This window comes from Mastigoproctus giganteus, chromosome 6 (assembly GCF_048544385.1).
Source record: "Mastigoproctus giganteus isolate SK-2022 chromosome 6, ASM4854438v1, whole genome shotgun sequence".
In the NCBI taxonomy this organism is placed as follows: domain Eukaryota; kingdom Metazoa; phylum Arthropoda; class Arachnida; order Uropygi; family Thelyphonidae; genus Mastigoproctus; species Mastigoproctus giganteus.
In genome coordinates, this window is record NC_143580.1 from 110,551,217 (window position 1) to 110,572,791 (window position 21,575).

At 36.2% G+C, this 21,575-nt stretch overlaps 1 protein-coding gene across 1 annotated transcript in view; it reads right to left on the bottom strand.

The window, feature by feature from the left end:
* LOC150084508 (atrial natriuretic peptide receptor 1-like) overlaps positions 1-21,017 on the bottom strand; it is a 55,760-nt gene extending 34,743 nt beyond the window's left edge. The window contains exons 1-10 of the mRNA XM_090376269.1: positions 20,348-21,017; positions 18,893-19,059; positions 15,161-15,295; positions 13,939-14,077; positions 10,373-10,464; positions 4,931-5,075; positions 2,606-2,693; positions 2,194-2,317; positions 1,997-2,068; positions 1,439-1,516 (exon numbers count right to left, since the gene is read on the bottom strand). Of these exons, the coding sequence (XP_090232395.1) occupies positions 1,439-1,516; positions 1,997-2,068; positions 2,194-2,317; positions 2,606-2,693; positions 4,931-5,075; positions 10,373-10,464; positions 13,939-14,077; positions 15,161-15,295; positions 18,893-19,059; positions 20,348-21,017 (1,710 nt within the window). The remainder of the gene's footprint in view (positions 1-1,438; positions 1,517-1,996; positions 2,069-2,193; positions 2,318-2,605; positions 2,694-4,930; positions 5,076-10,372; positions 10,465-13,938; positions 14,078-15,160; positions 15,296-18,892; positions 19,060-20,347) is intronic.
* Between the last annotated feature and the right edge of the window lie 558 nt (positions 21,018-21,575).

Here is a 21,575-nt window from a genome sequence, read left to right on the forward strand (position 1 = left end):
TTTTTGTTGTTTACACTTTGCATTTGAAGCGAAGGATTTAAACTGCCGCATCTCATACACGCTATAAAGGAGTGTCAAATTATTTTAAATTTAAATTCATGCTATTCTTCACTATTTGCATTGGAAATAACAAGGTCACATACTTTATATGAGCTGAATATATACAGAAAACGTGTTTAAAATATAAAATTCGATTGTTAGAAATCATTTAATGAGAAGAACCAACTGAATGAATAGCTTTGACATTAACTATCATCATGCAAGGTGAGAAATAGTTTCCACACTTTGTAAACAAAACTGTTGGAAAATTGTATTAATTAGACTTATCTGCACACCCTTAATATCTCTCCAAACAATTTTCAGGGTAGCAGTTGAATGATTACTGGAATGTGCTATCAAACGTGCTTATTTGGTTATGCATTTAATGGCCAATCGACTAAGCACCGATGAGATAGAAATAACTGTCAAAACGGCATCCGTAGAAATAACAAATAAGTCAGAAATGTATTTTAAAAGTTCCATTTTTTTTAATACCAAAACCTCTTTCGGATCTTTATCTCCTTTTATATCGAATGTTTTGAATAAAACACTCTACTGGTTTTGCAAATAAATGGACGCCTGTAATTCACTGCATATTATTAGTGGATAGCAGCTTTAATTAATTCATTGCTAATATTGAAAATAAGGAAGGCCATCGTCAGATGGGAAGCGGGAAGGGTTGGAGAACAGCGCGCTTTAACTGGAATTATTTCAAAATAAATATCTTCGTCTAATAAGTGTTAAATTAAATTTTAGTGTACATTAAAGTATTAGATCACAGGTACATAAATTTTCCTAACGAAATCGATTACGTATGTGACTAGCCTTGGCCGTAATTCTTCTTGTCATACTTGCGACCAATTTACTGTGATTTTTTAAGGAGAATTAGTAACTTAGGCCATGATGGCCGCGCACCATACGAATTGGGGTTGTTCGACGTGAGCTGCAGATCACGGTCGAATCTTGTTCATTAATGTCAGACGGACATTCCAATATTCTTGGAATGTTGTACGTGTGCATTGTTTTAATGAGGGTAGTCATATTAATCTCAGATACAAACAAATTTAATTTATTGCTTTGAAATGCACAAATGAGAGTTACAATTGTATGGTAACTATCAATGTTAATACAGATTAGCCATTTAATTGATAAGAAATCCTATCCAGCATCCGTATGAAGCTGGAAAGATTAATCTTCAATACCATCAAAAAACACAAAAATAGCAGAATTTCCTTTTGAACAAATGGCGCAGAATTTCCTTTCGAAAAGTGCGAAACCGATTTTATGAAGCATATTTCTACGTAGAGAATGCGATTTTATGAACCATATTTCTACATAGAGAATGATATAATGAATTACATAAGCAGCTTTTAGGGTTGAGATAATATGGAAGCCTTACCTGCTTCAGTTCTAACAATACAACTCTGTTTATGTGAGCCCTTTTGATGTTTAACGGTTTCACTGCCACCCTCGTTCCCTGTAGGGTGAAAACAGAGAATGACAGGAAAATAAAAACGTTAGTAATTCATTTAAATGCATGTTATTGCAATCATGTGTAATACAGTAAAACAGGCCAGAGATAAAACTTAGTTTGAGACTACGAACTTTCATGACTTGAAATCTTAGGACATATCTAAAATAGCATTGATTCGTTACAAAATAAACCTTAGATTTTTAAAATCTTTTTTCTTTAACCACAGATATTTATTACCGCTTATTTACAATCGAAATATAATACGATACAATGAGATTTTTAAATCTGCTCGATTGGGAAACTGTAATAGGACCACATTACAGTTTCCCAATCGAGCAGATTAAATAATTTCATGAGTATAGCACGTTCTTTAATTTTCATGTATTATAAAAAATGGTGTAAATCTCACACGCAAAAATAAGTTCTGAGTCTAGCCATAATAGGAAAAAACTCCAGAAAAAGATGGCAATGAAAATTACGTACTTTAAAAAATCCTACAGATGTCCCCTGAGGAACGTTTTCCACTAGTGTGCTGGTGCTAGGATCTGTCTTTTTCTGGAAATTAGATATTTTAAAATGAACTTTTGGAATCTATTTGCAAATAAAAATATTTTATGAAATTTGAGCTTGTATAGAGAACTAGTAGAATGAGATAACGCATTTTGAGTAGTACTACGTACTTGAGTAGTAAGGGACACTGCTTCATCTGCCGGTTGAGATTTTTTGCAGCTTTCGGAGAACACAATGGAATCCCAACGCACTTTCCACCACAAACTGCTCAATTCTGCTTCGAATTTCAGTCGTCTAAAGTAAAATACGGGGATTGGGGGATGGAGGGAGAAGAGTTAACTTGAATGTTTCCTGAAGATAACAAACAAGACAGATGCGATAATTTACAAACTATCTCAGAAACTAATATCCCTTCCAAAGAAGATACTTTGAGCAAAACTTCATTTGTCTTGACAAGCGACGCTTTGCTGAAGTCATTGAAATAAGACAAGTATTGAGAATCAAAGTAGAATTAGAGAACGCGGTTATTATAACATTGTTTAGCTTATAAAACTAATTAAAAAAATACAGAATTATTTTTACCTGTAAATTATAGTTACAAGAATGGCCACTATAATGAACAACATTCCTGAAGAACACATGGCGACCACTGCTAGTAATGGGATAGATTCTAAAGAAATGGAAAAATCATGAGGGAATATTTCATATTCTCTCATCAATATCAATTCATGAAAAGAATAGGAATAATGTTGATAATAATATAGACATTTAATATTATAAACGTTATCATAGTCTACATTCATTTAATATATTTCCACGCATGCATTTACAATTATCATTACCTCATGACTAACTATATATTTTTAATAATGATTTTGTTTAGAATGTACTTGAGTAGTTAATTACAAAATAATCCGCTATTTTTACTTCACATTAACTGCTTCGTTATTGAATGCCATTTATGAGTTACATGCAAAGTAATTCAATTATTCACGATATTCCAAATAAAAATAAATAAAAAAAAAAAGAAATAAAAACACGTTGGGATTTCCTTAATTAAAATTAGAACTTAAATATGAAAACAAAAACTCGCCTGTCAGTAATCTGTTGATCAAAAGAGCGGTTCATCTGTTCAACAGCCTGTCCACTGCACTCGCTGCCTTCTTTGGGAAGCATATCCTCGGTTTCCTTATACAGAGATGTCATCGTCATGCTGCTCCCATCCGTCATTGTGAAAAATATCCATAGAGCAGCGATGGGCTGGAATTCCCAAAGTCATCTCGTGTTCTAAATAAGGTTAGTAATCAGGCTGCCGGTAACAAGAACTAGTTGGGATAGCACGCACTGAATAAGCCAGTAGGAATCGCATACATCGCTTTGACAGACTGCAATCGAATTGTTTTTCATTGCAGGATTGTTGTTGGGTCGTTTGCATATAATGACAAGAAGTAATTTCTGGTACTGCATGAGCTTTCGCAGTTGAGCATTACATGCCATTCTGGAAGCGTTTTCATAGTCGGTCAATGCTATTATTTGGTTGAACTGACACAATGAGAAATACGCAAATTCTGCGATATACATCCCTCTCCTTGGTTTCTCCTAATCAGCAGTGACAACTGCTGCCAGCTGACTTCCGTGCTTGGTATACTTCATGCTATTTAAACATCATTCATTACACAAACAGTAACAGTATTTCGTGTTTTTACCAGTACAAACAATTTTATAACACCGATGAAACCTATAAACTCTAAGATAATCCAACTTTGCTTATACAAATATCTTGGTTACATTGAGCTTGATAAAATGCCTTTTATATTGAAGGTGAAATATATAAATTTATTGCATATAAACCTAACCTCGCTAAATATAAAAGTTTGCCAAAAATAACTAATTTCAATGAGATCCAGAGAGAGCCCCCTTGGAGAATTGCAAGAAAAAAAATTCTCAATATTATTGTTTGAACGGAATAGGTTTTTGTGCTAAATATATCCGATTGTATAACTCGAGGAATTAGTAATGATTTGATAAAAATTAATAGTCAAGATTTATAGAAACCAAAGAGAGTTATATCATCGAGTATAACTGGCTACGAAAGATCCAGTCAGCTGATAGCAGTAGTGGTTATCATAAACAGTTCTGGATAAACAAGTAATGAACAAGTGCCATACGTATGAGCTCGATCATTTATATATGAGGTTCCCCCCCCCCCCACAGGAATTATACTATTAGCTTGGCATTACCAGTATGGTGCAAAGAAGCCCCATACTTTTGCTTCACTACGGGTAATTAGCAGCTGGCTGGCTAGAAAACTTCCTACAATCCAGTCTAAGACCTTTTCCTCCGTAAATTGATTTGCTGGTACATAAATAACGTCAGAATTATTTCCTACCTTCAGTGGGCGAGTTTACCAAGATAATTGAGCAAATTAGTCAAAAATATTTTCCATTTACAATGCCATCATGATTGTAAATCATGATGGTATTGTAAATGGAAATAACCTTACCATTGAAAGAGACTGACTTGGTCTGTAATTACATATTTCGTTCTTAGATTCGCGTTTATGGACTGGTGAAACAGGTACTTCTCCAATCGAAAAGAATCCCCTTTGAGTTCAATGGCGCCATCATTATTAATCTCAACGTTTTAATGCACTCTGTCGCCGCCTCCCTCAGGATTCTGGGTATAACCCATCAACCCCAGGGATCTTACTTGCTTTTAAGCTGGACAGTTTTTCTAATAAACAATCAATGGCAATTTAATATCGATAATTTACACTAAAATGGATGCGGAAATTATTGTTCTATTCTTAACCATTACGCAGCGCTATCACATAACGTTTTTAATAAAATCTTAACTTCTTTCTGTTAATACACATGAAAAAAAATTCAGACGTTAACTATAGTTTACCTTTGCTGTGACAAGAAGGATTATCTTCATTAAACCCACAGGGAGGAATATCAGGGGGAGAAGACGAGCGACCACCCGACCAATGAATGTTAACGCCGAGAACGGCTTCGTATACCTGTAGCGTTCCAAAATAGGTGGCCACAGGCTGCAATGAAAGCCAACAAAAGATTAATAACTTACAATTAAAGTTTATTTAAAGCCTAAATAATTTTTAACAGGCTGTTTCAACGTGTCGGTCAAGACTCCGAATGAAAATCGAATAAACAAATGGCATACACTAGCATTTCCTACTAAACTAAATGTCTGTCTTCCTTTCTCTCAATCTTGTTTATCAAAGGATGAAAATAACTTCACATTAAAAATTATTAGAGATATTTAAGCATAAAATTCTGTCACGGGGAGTAGCTTTGATTGTAGCTTAAGATCCCTTTTCTTCAGGAGACACAAATATGATCAAATACTGTTTGTGACAGTATTTGAAATACGTGGCGTCGTGCGATTATGTAAAATGATGGAGTTAGATCGATTAAGACCACCACTTATTTAAATGCATTCTTGATACAGTCAGTTTAGTGTCCACCGTAGCAACTTAGTCTGCACAGAGGGACGGCATTCCTCCGTTGGTTTTACACTCCCAGCTTCTCATACCTTAGAGGATATCTGTGAAAATGTGGCTGTCACAATAATGATATCCATATTCGATCAGAGAGTAATAAAAACGTGCAAAAATTCTCCCGGTTTACGACTAGTGCATGAAGCTAGACATATTAATCAGCATTCAGCTTATTTTTATTTAAATCAGATTTAGGTGTACAACCAACCCCAGAAACGGCCTACAAATCAGGGGGTTTCTTTCTAATTCACATGGAGAATTATATTTACGAAATTATCTAAGTTCAACAGACAAAGAAATTAACAATATTACATACATGAATGTAAAGAATACATAAACAGTCAAACAATGACATGTTTATTTAGGAATAACCTTTCTTTTGCCCAATGTCAACCTGGTAGTTGTTTGGCAGGAGGGTGTATACATGATGGACGATCTCGGTCCGGTAGGCATTTTCTTCACTAAATCGGTCACCGTCTATGTCCAGGGTGAGGAACATTCCTATAGTGTTGGACAGGAACATCCGGTCTAAAGGTTTTATTCTGTTCCTAGGTGGCTGCATTATAGTTTGGCTATGGCGACGGGATCTACTGGAAGTTGGTGGGAACTGCTGAAAGCTGGAAGCAATATTTGGGATTTCTATTTTTTTGGTGATTTTTGAGAGAGAGGAGATGTTCGTTTTGATTAATGAGTTTCCAGGGGACCCAATCCAGGTTTGCCTGAATGATACTTATAGAGGTGGTAAACGGCTTACTCAGGTTACGATTTAGCCACCTCAAAATGTCCAGGGTGAGGTGGAAGGGTATTCCACAGTTAGGAACCTCCTGAGATAATCAGCAGGCGCGGAAGCCCACACAGGGGAGGCATATAGGGCAATGGGGAAACACCTCTCCACATAGACGTTAGAACTTCGTATTCCTGTTAGTTTCTGTTTCACAGTGCCCCAAGGGTTTTCTTTCTTGCGTCTGCGAGGTGGGGGAGAAAGGTGAGTTTATATTTACCAATGCACGATATTCCCCATCTGCCCTCATTTTGAATCCCGTACACAATTGGAAGAATTTCTTAAGCCTTCTTAAATCGAGGCTGTAGTTAGCCGATCTCAGGCGAGGGGAGTAAGGTTCCTCTATGGGTTATTCTGGATTTTTCAACGGGCACAACATTCAAATCATGCTACAGATGAGACAGAAGGATATAAGCGTACGCTTGGGGCAATTGAAATAATAGTTCGGTTTACAGTTTGACTAGGATTGAGTCATAAAGAGAAACTGATGTTTTAAAACCAATAGTCTTCCAGCGTCTATAAACGTATCTTTGGTTGTGTTCACTTAAAAGGTGTAATAAGAAATGAATTTATTATAAGAGAATAATAAAAAAAAGTTCGGACTCTAAATAATTGATTTTTTCCATTACATCGTTTAAAGTAGCAAGGATTCCAAAATTTAACAAACGCTGTGTGGAGGTAGTTTCTTCCATCTTTTCGTGAAATCAGTTTCTTAGCTTTGTATGCACAGCGTTAACAGCGTGGAGGAGGCAGATATTGCAAAATAAAAGCAAGGTTTACTTAACTATGAACAAAAAAAATATATATAAGGGATTCAGAAAATGGTACAGAACAATAATGAAACCCATCTTCGATCAGAGGGAAATCAAAACGTGCAAAAATTCTCACGGTTTACGACTAGTGTATAGACATGTTAATGAGCTTCAGCAGAACACCGGTAAGTGATTCATCAGTACAACTACTGACTGATTTTGGTAACACCGACATTTTTTTTTATCTGCTTTGACAGTGCAGTCACCGCTCTCGTTGATAATCAGTGCTGTTTTGGAAACAGCTGATAGAAAAACACCTCATTACTTTCACCGCACATGGACTAGGTGTTAATCCTGGCACATCATTATCTCATAGCAGGTCATGTTCACATTGCTCTTCACCACTCTTGGAGGCCTAATATTTTGCAGAATGGGTGCACGGTGCTAACTTTGTGGTATGGCATTATTTTTATTAATTCTTTCAACTTTACATAAACTCAGAAAAGAAACAAACATATATTCCTATCTAAATGTAAAAGAAGTAAATTTAATATCGAGCAGAAATACACACAAGCGTCTGTATTTATTTATGTTTGAGTGAACTGCACCAGCATCAGGATGTTCCTCAGATTAAATTTAAAATATAATCTTCTCTTCTCTTCAGGTTTCCTTATTTATCCCGAATAAAATGTGCTTGCTTCCATCTAATATTTATCGTCTGTTATTTCCCAGTGAGGCAACCCTCTAGAATATTGCTGAATGTCAAATGTTTGCTATTTATCTTTGAATTTCCTTCAGAGCTCAATTATTTAGTCGGATTAAAATCGAATTTTTTTTTTCTGAATCACTTTTTAAGGGCAGCATTAAATATAAAGTAATTTAGACACGTGATGATTGTCAGTAGATTAATTATGTAATGACCACTTATAATCATTAAAAATCTACTTTATTAGGTGCTCATGACCTAATTACACCGATTTTTTTTTTTTATGAAAATCGCAAACACGAGAGGTATTACAACCGATAGTACTTAGTATTGAGAAGATTAAAAAAGATACTTGTTGTTGACATTAGGCTTGAATTTCTCTAGATTAATTTTCAGAAAATACGTATGAAGGAAGGTTGTTCTAGTAAACGGAAGTTGAATGAATAAATGAAGAAGAAAAGTTAGTTCTGCGAGTTTGAAGTTGGACAGCAAAGGAATTCGGATTGCTTTGAAAGAGAGAGCAGAAATCATGGAAACCAATTCAGAAAACAGTGCCCATGGAAATATCTATAGAAAAGGCATGCAGCAGAAACAGAACATCTATGAGACTCTGTTACAGAGATGAGTCTAACAGCTGTTTGGAAGAAAAGTAACGGAGATCGAAAGAGAAAAACCAGCTTTTTAGACGCACAAGAAGCAATATTCGCAATGTGTTTATGCCGAGGGAGATATAATCTTGCCTAGAGATCAATATGTCATCGAAGATAAGCATAGGAATCGTGTAAGCGAGATAAGACATGAGTGAATTTTAGAAGGATTAAAATTAACTGAGTTATCTTTGCCCGACTGTAGAATTACCTGGAGAATAGCATTTAAGGAATTGGTAGTAGATATTTGTGCACGGTAAGGTTTCTCAAACTGGAAAGTGGAATGCAATGTACTATTGTAAGCAAAACTGTGAATAGGATTTCTGGTCAATGGAAGGAGGTCATTAATATGTAAGAGGAAAGGAGTGGTAGAAATAACTGAAACTTGGTGAACACCAGCGTTAGTGGAGAAGTTAGAAGACAAAGAGCCACATAACTCAGTGAGCAGCCAGAGAGAAAACTGCATACCCAATTACCAAAAACAGATAAGATGGAAGCTTATTTAGAAGAAGACCTTTATGCCAAACACTATCAAAAGCCTTTGAGATGTCAAGAGCAATTGCTTGAGTTTCATCAAGCTTTTCCATTGAATTTGTCCACAAATGCGTAACATAAGCTAGAATATCACTAGTAGATTGTCATCAACTGAATCCATATTGGAGATCACTGATCGGATGGAAGGTTTCTAGATAGTTTAAGAGTTTGGCAGGATTTGCACATGGTATAACTCCCATAATTCAATTAACCACCAACAACCAGTTGGTGGTTAATTGATTTCTCCATTACTTTAGCAAGAGTAGAAGTTCAATGGGATAATAATTGGATGGGAGAGACATGTCCCCCTTTTTAGGAACTAGCAGGATATGAGCAGAAAGGAAAATACCTTTGGAATAAAAAAAGTGAAAAAAGGAGACAGGGCACAGTTCAGGAGCATAGGTTTAGAGAACAAGTGGAGAAATACCACAGGACCTGGAGCTTTCTTAGCATCAAGAATGTTCAAAATCCTTTTGACGGCCCACCACAGGAGGCACTGAATCGAGTTTACTGGGAATTTAGGAGGTTGTTTACCAATACACGAATTGGAAGAAAAGTAGGATGCTAGCAGGTCAGCTTTATCTTCGGCTGAAGTGACAATAACACCATCTAGTTTTGAACAGAGGTTGTAATAGAGATGGGTAAAAGTTGCGGCCTATTTAGTGCCGTATTTCAGGACTTGCACATGGGAGTTATACCATGTGCAAATCTTGCCACGGTCTGTGACAAGATTTGGCTGTCTCAGACCGACCGGCCGTCGCTGGAAATTAGGTCCACTTGACTCATCCGAATATCAGTTCCATCAATGTTTTAGACTCAATGGTAGCGAGCCAGCTTGACACGACTGAGAGATGTCTGCGATAGCCTCAAAGAATAAAATTTGATACCAAGATCAAAGTACAGGACCCTTAGAGGAGTTAAACCCTATTATCAGACCAATACATAAACTAAAATTGAAGTAGAGTCGAAGGGGAAAATTAATATGAACATTCAAATTTAATATGTGTTCATATATTAAATTTCCCTCTTTAGCTCATGTATTGGTCTGATGAATTTTTGGAGCTGTCGAATTATTCACGTGGTATAAGGATGTTTAATTACCTAATTAATCACAATGAATAAGGAGAGAATGAAGAAAAAAAAAGTTTACTTTAAGGCTGGTAATATATGCATTGTCATATTTTATGCGCTTAAGAGTCAACAAACATTAAAACATACAATCACACTTTGGTAGCCGTGTGGTCAGGAGCGCGAGTGCAGTAGCACACGCTCTTTGAGTGGACCGGGGTTCAAGCCCGTGACTGTTAAATATGATTAACAATGTGTATTGATTGATTTATTGTAAACTCCGACCTGTTGGTCGTGCCAGAATATAAACATGAACACTTTAGATGTTTACAGTGACATACCTGCATTCTTCCTGTCACAGGATCGAGGTCATTCAGTGTATAGTCAGCCTCACGTGCACCATTCTCATTTATAAAAATGTCTCCCGTGAGCCCTTTCAAAGAGAGAAATAAATATATTTAATGGAGATTTGCAAAAGAACTTAGCTAAGACTAAATTTAAGACATATCTATCTCCTGCCTCCTTTCAGTTTTATGACCTAAACATAAACGAAATTATTCCGCAGTTCGTATACATCAGAAGTGGCCAACTTAATTTGTGATGCGATCTACCATCTCAAAAATATCATTATACAAGGTGCACAAATCGAGGGATGACTGTATATTTAAAATTCGTCGTGATCGACCGAAATTAAATCCGCGATCGACTCGTTGGCCACCCCCTGGTATATATAATTAAATTTGCTAACCATTTACTTATTATAATACTGTTCAGCTGCAACTGAAGTTTAGGGAAGTGGATGCAAAATTAAATAAAAAGTCTATGCGTATTTTAGACTATATTGAACGTAATGAAAATTTCACAGTCTGGAAAGTAATTATTATGCAGCATTAGAATCGACTTTTCTGTAATAAGTAATAATAAAAGGTAAACTGGAAAATGTTTGAATGGAAAGGTAGGAAAAGTAGTAAAAGAGTCCCAGATCAGATTATTGGTTAAACATTACATCAGTCTGTACAATAATTACAACAGTATGCACGATAAGGATTTAAGATATGGTATTTGAACAGTATTTAAAGTCAAATACTGTATAATAAAAGCTTTCCCAGAGAGCCCTAAGGCCAAACGAATTGAATAAGTGTATTAAGCATAATAAGAGCATTCAAAATTAGCCTGCCAATAAAGATGATGTAAGATAAGATTTTAGTATAAGGATTTAGAATAAAGGTATTCAGTATGAAAGTATACCCATTCAGTCATGAAGTCAAAAGACTTAGATAGCCTGAGTTGGTTTAATGTGTTATACCCTATAAATAAACAAATTAATAATAAAATAAATGCAAGTAAAATAAAACAAATTATTGATATTAGGATACACTTAATGGTACGTTGACTAAGGCTAGCACAATTTAATACATCCAATCAATAACTGGCAAAGGCTATCTGTCTCTTATCTGCTAGCAGATAACAAATAGAAACAGATAGCCTTTTATAGCTTTTGTTGTACTTTAAATACTGTTCAAATTCCTTATCTTCAATTATCTTACATACTGTTGCAATTATATATAACAATTACAGGTAAATTTTAAATGCTAGTAAAAAAGGTTTAGTGATTTCAAATAGCTAAAAACAGAAGTATGCTGATTGTCAGCTGGAATCTGAGTATATAAGGCTCAGTCAGATGACTAAAAGCAGTAAAATATAAATCATGTTTATAAAACATGGACACTCAGTTAAAATATGAAGAATGGTGAAAATGTATCACAATTCTGACACAGAGTCATCTGCCCTCAGCAGGAATGTATGCGTAAGATGACTGTCCTGTGCGGAGCCAAGTTAGAACAATTTCCTCTCTGCGGTTCCTGCGCAGACTGGACTGCCACAGTTTAATTACAGGCTTTATCTGATAGAGCTTGTTTGTGACCTGCCCATGCCAAGACTGTTGCCACTGAGAAAGTAATCTCTTGTGTATTAATTGGCTGTAGTCTGTATAGTGGACTAATAGGTTACGGTTGTTCTAGGGTAGCGGTGACCTGGTTTCAGCGTCGGCCAGTTCATTACCACTGATCCCAGGGTGACTTGGGATCCAAAAGAAATGGATGTCAAATGAACATTCGAAAGGAGAATGTAACCTCTGCTGGACCCGGGTCAGGAATTGATGAGGATTATATCTCATCCTTGATAAAGCCTGTAGTATACTTAAAGAGTCTGTATACATCATATACTTTTGGTAATTATGGATTTTAATGTAGCCCAAGGCTAATTCAATTGCATACAACTCTGCTGAGTATATGCTGCATTCATCAGGTATCTTCTAAGATATAATGTTATTTGGGAAGACGGCGGCAGACTTCCAAACTGACAGTGGATGAATCTGTGAGAAGACTCCACTGCTCGGGGACATGCTCTTGATGTAACTCTTTCATTAATTCCTGGACATTTTTACTGATAGAGTAAAAATGTCCAGGAAACAAGCATCTGATTGAACTTGTTTCGTGGAGGTTGTTATGTTAAATTGCCTCTTCCTATAAAAAAGACACATCGACACCCTTTTTCAAGAAGATTTCACTGCTGAAGCCGTAATCCGTAGAGAAGTTTCTAGTAATTGAGCCTTAATTTTGGAGAGAGGTCAAAACCTCTGACGAAATCGTTCAATTCTGCTTGAGTGATTAGATGCGGCTTTGCAGCATCAAAAGTTGAAAAAGTTTGGATCTGTACTCGTTCTGGATCTTCTGGAGACTCCTTTTTCGAACCTGAATCAGAGTGAAGTCCTCGAGTTTCTGGTGGCTTTGGCACTGGTATTGTATCATCGTGAGGAACCGCCTTAGAGCAGAAGGTATGTTGCGACACCCTACTTTATGATTGAATTTCCCAGAAAAACTAGAAATATTGGTCATGAAAAGTAATCGTTTATGGTCTCTAGGTTCCCGCCATATCACCGAAACAACAAAAGGTAGTCATCGATTTATGACTACCTCTAAACTAGCCTGTTAATGTCCTTGAACATGAGCTACAGGAAATCTTTAGAACCCATGCTATATCTTGATCTCCGTTCTTACATCCAAAATAGAGTTCATAGGCTTTTCTTACAAGGTGTGATATTGGCTTCCTCTGCGATTTTAATATCACTTCTCTGCAAATTTAGCAAAAGCTATCAGACTTATTTCGGAAAGAACGTGACATATTTCATGTACGGTTGAGGTACGCAAACATAACACATTTACGAAATTGTAGATTTTCATTTCTAATTCACACAACACTTGTTTACAAACAAAATTCACTAGAACACTTGTTCACCGCTCGCTCTCTGAAGAACACACTTTTTGAAATACGAAAATGCTTGTTTTGTGCGGAACCCACTCGTATATATACTGGTAGAGAAGTTTCTAGAAAACTCCGTCGAAAGTTCTACAGTTATCAAGAAACATCCCGACCTTTCTTCAGCGCGTAACAATATTCTAAAACTTTCTGGAACATTCGAGAATGTTGTATAAAACTCCCAAAATCTTCCGAATGTTCTAGAAAAAATAACAAAACATAAATAAATAGATCTAAAAGATGATTAAACCAACTACAATTCGTGGTTTTCGGTCATTAACCTAACGATATTTTGAAAACTGAGGGTGATGAGAACTTTTTAAAAACAAGAGTTTTTGAAGTGTTTTCTAGGAGAACCTGTCGAAATTATTTCAGGGAGAAAATTGATGCCGATCAGCGTAATTTAAGTAGGCTAATCGTTTCTTAGAAATGGAAAGTTTTGGTAAGATTACAGCAAAATGACTAAACGCACTACTAATGAAATTGGGACGTGACGAATAATTCGGCGTATCAAATGAGTGACGCCTCAATAGGATGTTCCCGATAATGTAAATAGTCAAGTTGTGTTTTTAAATGCCTTTCAACGTACCTTCTATAAAGGTATTATTCCACATCCTTCGCACCAATCCGTAACCATCCATCGGATCTTCATCCTCCGCTAAAGTTTTATTCAGCGCCCACGCATACATAAGGACACAGTCGTGGAATCCAGCAATAACAACGTTCACCTGCAAAATCCATTCATATTAATTGAAGTATAAATCGCAGAATATCAAATAATTTTAACGTACACAGAAAGCAATATAATTACTTAAGTGAAATTAATCGGAAAAATCTGAACTAAATATATTATTTGGACATTAGTTATCCTATTTGTATCTGAGAAGCAGAACTACTGTTTATCAATTCTCTACTTCCTACATGTAACTGAAAACGTTTAGTTTTTTCCCTACGTGAATACTTTGCTCTGCACATAGGGCTAAGCAGACATGAATACTCTGGGAATGAAGTTTTGCAGCCTTGTATTTTGAACGGCTAGCCAGAAGGAAGGAAAATGTGAGGGACATCTACACCCTACCAAACACTTATGCGAGTGACCGGTTGTCCAGATAAAACTGAGGATCCATGTGGAGAATTCCTTACGGTATTAAAGGAATGTCATTTCTAACTTTTTGTACATGGTTTTCCAACTTTGTGTAATGTTCATAAGAAATTAAATATCCTTTAAAATTAAAACTGGGATTCCTTCTGCTTCCGACTACTGATAACTTATTTGTTTTGAAATATACGGCCGTATATTTCAAAACAAATTATGCTTATTGCATAACTCAAAACAATTCAAAAGAAACTGTTATGCTTATTGCATAACTTTTTAAGATATAGAGATAAATCAAAAATGAATCACACAGAACCGCGTGAACTGCTGAACACTTAATAAAAAACTACATGGAGAAGCTAACTGGGAACTTACTGTGTCCCCTAACGATAAAGTTATGGACTAAGGGGCGTTACTTTTAGACCTCCCTTCTATATTAATAAAATACTCATACGCCGAGTAAGGCCTTGGAACCCTAATACACAAGTTTTGGAAGAGGATCTATAAAGATTCCACTGGTCTAGCTAGCGTAAAGCAGCTCCTGATTTTAACTTTCTTTAATCCCAGTTCATCGATTTCTCAAGAAATTCTGCCTTAAGCGAGTCCGTGCATAATAACCATCTTACTTTTAGAAAGAAAAATGTTTAAACAAAAACCAGTAATTTAAAACTTGTCTGACGTTTTAGCTACTTGAAAGGAGGGAGTGGGTACTTACTGCACTTTCATCAAATGTGGTGTTGAATGTTAGTTTTGATCTGCCAATGACATCTTGCGTGAACCGAATGTATTCCGAGCCAGTCGGAACTCTAATGGAGAACAGCATTAACGCCTCGTATATCTTCTTTGCTTCCTAGAAATGTAGAGAAAGTTGTCAGTAAACATATAGAGACAAATACGGCTTTAACTTTATTTCTTAGGTAATCATTCAAGGAATTTTCGTTTATACTTTAAATTCGAAAAATTTTTGTACACGTGGACTATTGTTTTTAATTTTTTCATGAGTTTGTTGGATGGTTTTATTTATAACGACTGCTAATCAAGGGAAATCGCCCAAGTCGAACCTTGAAAATCATCTTTACCGTTGTCACTTGAAACAGAGAACCCAATTTGGTGTGAACATTATAAGAAACTATGGGATTCATTGACCTCTTTATTTGGTCAAAGCAAACAGCGATTTTCACTTAAAAACCATTGTGTCTGTGTGTAAGCCATCTGTGGTATCCTGAGGCACTTATCACCAGTTGCCCCAATATACATTACAAAAAAACAACACTTCTCCAGACAGAGAAGTATATTGCTATTTATAAATGTGGTCACTTCGATTCATACGATTTAAGATAATCATGTCGGGATGAAATTAAAAAAAAAAAAAAAGGTGTTTATAATCAATTCATAATCTGCATTCTTGCGAACTTCTGACTTGGAGTTTAGATGCCCCTCACATTGATAATCTTGTGGTCAAGCCACGCCTTGGGTCCGGCTCCACTACCCTCTCCATCACACGGAGGAATTAAGGCTGCTGTTTCCTGCCAATACTCTGGAGCTCTTTAGAGACTTCAAAATTGACCCGAACAGGTACTGCCATGACAAAACCTACAGGAAGCTGACAGCAGCGGACTTGTATACTACACTACAATTTTAATGAAGAGAAGAGTGTACATTTCTGTGGAATTTGTGCTTATGAACCCTTGATCAACTGTAATGAATGATTCAAAAGGCTCTGTGAGGACTGCAGAAATTCCATGAGATTCATTCAGGGTGACTGTTGCTCGTATTTATGATTCATCAAGTGACTATTGATGTGTTTATTCTTATGTATTTTCTGATTTTTAATGTTGCCGTCTAATTTGTTATAGGATGTCTGTATTAGTCATCCTCCTAGATAATGTCTGTGTAAGGGTGTTAAATAAATAAACTGATAATAATAAAAATTTCATCTCATGTAGTTTAGGGTAACGCTTCAGGCATCCAAAGTCAAGACTTGACTTGGGATGCCTTAATCTCCCGCATAATGGATGGGTATTTCTGCTATGGGGCATCCAACAACTACTTCATAATTCAGACTGAATGAAGAGGAATTCAGTCAAATTCTCCATCGATCCATAAAGGTACCAGATATCATATACAACGTTTCATTAGTTGTTATAAATATTGGCATGTACTTCACCACGGTTTCGTAATGTCAGTGTGCGCGTTGTGTTTACTTAATTAGCATACGCATTTTGAACGAAAATCACAGGATTAATTTTAGTGTTTGTCCTTCTCTGTTTGGATAGGAAGTTCCGCTATTTAAAATTGGATGCCAGAATTGTTGGGCAGGTCTTATCCTCCCCCTAACTTCCTCAGAAGTAAAAAGTTTTTCAAATGCCATTTCTTTTCGCTACATTTTGCAATACAACTTTTCAGAATATTTGATTAAAAATATCCCTAGAGACGTTATGTTTAATGATAAATACCCACCGTAAACATTAGACAGAGACCATTGTGTAGCTTGTATGAATTGTCATTATGCTCGTGTGAAAGATGTTTTGCCGTCCAAGCACAGCGGTGTATAAAGAAATGTCATCTGTTATCATCGCAAAGATAAATTACCCAACTATCTGTTCCGTTGTAACCTTCTGGCCGTTATCGGTTTATGGTTATATGCACGCTAATGTAGATGACATAACATTTGCGGACATTTTATGTAAATGTTATCCACACCAGAGTACTATTTTTATTTTTCCATAATGTTCACGTGCCTTTAAGACATTTCTAAAGTTATTTTTTCTGAACTATTTTCATTTGGTATCGACCCATCCACACAGCAGTTTTGCTCATAGAATGAAAACGACAGTGGACCACTCTGCTTTGCGAACAAAAGAATTTTGCATCTAAACTTTATCATTCGTAATGGTTATGTAACGCACAAGAATTCTTTTCAAAGCACACCAGTTTAACTGATCTCTCTATTAGTTTAGTATAGGATTGGCTGTGGTGCTCGATAACGTACTCTGACGCATGTACGAACATTACACAAGAAAATGCAGCACGTGGTTAAAAATTGTGTTTCATATAAAAACTGCAATAGTAAAATTACTCTTCTGGCTACTTTGGGGCAGTATCAACGTCTATACAAAAATTCAGACATTGTACGAAAAATACACAATTTGTAATTAATATTGTACAACTATATTAAACTGTTTTTATTGCTTGTGAAGAGTCTTAGGTTAAAACTTGATTTCCTTAAACGAAACCAATCAGTTTGAAACTCAAGGCTCCGACTGCTTCTGATATCGTAGGTGCTCCCTTCACATTTTTGCCTGCTGAAGTCCTGGATTCGATTCCACCAGCCGTTGAGAAATTCTTCTTATAGGAACGGAAGCGATTTTATCGGATTTTCCACACCATAAATGAAGTAGTAGCAGACGAGATTCATCGTTTTTCTCCAGCAAAACTCAACTCGACAATGGAGCACACGTAATTTACAGATACTACATGCTAACGCATCGTAGCTTTGGGTCAAATCTAAACAACAACCATACCCATTCACGTTTCAGCAGAGCAAAGCAGAAGCAGCATAAAAGTATAGTCCTACTTCGTATACGGCAATTGAAATTACATTACTGATATGGAAGGTTATGAAAATTCAACTTCACGTTTCAACAACCACACACACCAATCTCCTGGGCTCGCTTCCTTGGTGATTTGTGGCTTTTTTCATGGGTGAAATGATTCATATTTGGAAATGCTGGTATAGAGTTTCGTAATACTTATGCATTTTACCCATGGGTAAAACACAGAAACATTTTGATTATTTCTATTATTACAGTTAGGTCTGAAGAAAGGGAGGAAGTTATACGGAAGATTGGTTCATTGTATTTCTTAAACATGATGCGAAATCTGAACTCGCATACGAATCAATATGTGCCTCCTACATAAAAGTCGGAGAAATATTAATAATATTTCAATCTTTTGTTTGTTGAGTTATTCGAATGTCCTCAAGTCATGCAAAATTTTTCATGGAAGAAATAGTCCAGCATGGTTGTCCAGCTCCCGGACAACCATAGGATAAGAAGATGTTAATTACAAACTGAGACGTGTTATCACGTGCATCTGGGGTTTCACTATAGTATATGTAGACTTCACTTGCTGAAATATTTACAAGTATTATTCAGATATTACTCAGGTACATGTTAAGACTTAAAAGTAAGTATCCGATTTATGATTTTTAATATTTTTGATTTAATGTGAAAGAAATCTTCGGTGAAGTGCGTACGTATGAACCTGATATTCTGAGAAGTCTTAAAGTCAGATTGTATTACGTAGAGAAGATTACTTCATCCACATACTAATAAGCAAATATTCCTGATGGTATTTGAAATTATTCAGAAGGTACAGGGCAGTCATTTCGTGTAAGAAATTTCATTTTAAAAGACTTTGAGTTAGTGATTATTAAGATGCTTACTTCATTTCTCAGGTCTCCAGGTCGGTCCCAAGAAAAATCTCCAAATGTTCTTTTGTTTCTGAAGAACTCCACACTAAGAAAGACGAAGTCACCGTTATGCATACCCAAGTCATATGCTGCCAGAAGGATCTGTCTAACTACATCACCTGGAGCCAGAAGGATGAATACTACAAGAACAACAAATGATTTACACTATTAAAGGAAATAAGAATTAGAGAAATGCAAAAATAATTTAAGGCTATTTATCACATAGTATTTCATTGCAAATATAATATGAATATCCACGAAACTACATTTTATGGGAAAAGTTTCGAACCTAAAGCTTCAGTCATTTTCCAGTAGTAGAGCAATGCCAAAGAAATCTAACCTTAGGGCACATCCTATTTGGGGAATATGTGTATTAGAAGGGATGCTGAAGACAAACTTGAGATGCAATGAGCAAAATTTTAAGTCGCAAATTGTTCTCTTTTGAAACTCCATCTAAAACAAAAGCGCATTTTTGGAAACTACAGACTAAGTTCAAACAAACAGACATAAAAGCAGCTGTGTACAGTGCTCCAACGCTTTCAAGATAATGCACTACAAATCTTAAACGTTTCCGAACTTCAGAATAATTGGAAAACATATTGATACGTTGCTGAATCCATTTGCAGATGGACTCAGCAACCTAAAAAGTAGTCACTTCATTTTCGATACATTTTATTAAAGTTCAGCGCAATGCGATTCTAAACGATAAGTTAAATGTCAGTTTCCTATGAATTCAAATCTCATTAATCTTTCCATGTCAGTTATATCAAGTTGACATAACAGAGCACAGTTTGTCTCTTAGAAAACAAAAATACGAAGGGAAGAATAATTTGATGGATTCTTTAAGAAACAAAGACAGCTTCAATTTATTTCATTAAATTCTTTGAAATGCAAGCTGTAGATAATTTCGCATTTTTTCCCAAGTAATAAACATGTATTTCTACTGTATTTCTAAAATGAATTTTTGTTGCCAGGTACTCTACTCGAGTGAGGTAACTTAAGTCCCAGTTAGACAACTAAATTGGAATTGTTAATAGCCAGACAGTAGATATTCCAGTCAAAACAGACATAACCGAAGGGATCATTTGTAAATTAAATGTTCCTTTTATCATCTTAAATGGTATTAGGAAGAATAATCCTTTCCCATTACAACTAAAGAGATTTAAAATTCTTTATAAACTGTACTATTGTTGACAAATTGATTAAAATCAGTTGTGATAATTATTTTTATTTGAAAACATTTCCTTTAATTCCTTAATTAGTCATTTCAGTCTTTTTAAATGAACTAGAATAAACGCTATGGGTCTACGTAATTTACTTATAAGAATCATTATGATTTACAAGGCTAATGTGAATATTTTACAAAGGAAAAAAAAAAATGTAACCTAGGACATGAAGCCTTTTTGCGCGTGCTTAAAAATCACTTACCTCTCGCCACTTTACGACTATTCAGGAGTATATTGGACAGGTTCGTTCTGCGTCTCTTCCTTTTAAACTCGTTCATATACACGAAAACATCGTAGCTCTGATCATTCTCGAAGGCCTCAACCAGACTACGCTTGATGTAATTCTCTCGCAGATCAGTTTCGTCCACAATTACCGCTACGTGGTGCCAATCGAAATGCTTAAGAGTTTTCAGAACGAAATCGCTTAGCGTTCCTAAGGAAAAGCAAAGTTCGGTCAGAGTGGAGAAAATATCTTTGTTCGCGAAGGTGATGTCTAACGTACCTGCCGAGTAAATGGGAATGTTCCAATAGGCAGCCATTCGGCTAACGGAATCTAATGCCAGACTGCAGGCGGGACCCATGAAGGCTGTCACCTGACGGAGATAGAACTCCTCGGCGGCCAGCACCCCAGCGTTATTCGTAGCACAATCCGATGAACTTTTCAGGAATTCTGAGTTCCAGATAATATTCGGATAGAGTTTCTGGATTTTGTCAAGTGCTACTTCAATGGCAGGCTGAACTAGCTGCAGCGTGTATGGCAAATCGGAATCGGCGATGAATATGCTCACAATGTGAGCGGTAAAGCTTTTGCAGTGCCCATTAAGTGCACAAAGAGAAAAGCAACACGTTAAAAAATAAGCGGAGAGTATCATTTTCCAGCTGCAAGCAAGAACTCTCTGCCGATGAGTCCGCTTCTCTGCTTTTAAACACAAGAGTAGAGCACCTTATATGCGTCTAGACAGGGATTACCAATGTCACCACGGGCTTCAGAACACGCAAAGCACCAGTTATGTTTCACAACATTCTGTATGGAAGTAATTTTCTGCCGGTGTACACTAAGGGAATCGTATACTTCTGAAACACGAATTTGATGGAGTACTCAAGAAAGTACCGATTCACCTTGAATTAGAGACGTCACGTATCGCTCTGTAGCGTGACTGCATCTCTGAGCTTTCGATCACTAGGCCTTTTCATTGTTTCCAAAGAATCCAAGGACAAAAGAGAAGAGAAACAAAACGTAAGGCACAGACTGAATGAAATTCCTTCCACAAAAGCCACAAGTGGAACGAATGCTAGTCATTCTATGCGGCGCTTTCCAGCAGAACCCTCTCTCTGTGGTACGTGAAAGGGATCTCGGTGAGGCCAAGCCAATGAAAGGAAGCACAATTGTTATTTATTTGAACGAAACAGATCATGATTTTTTTTGGCTC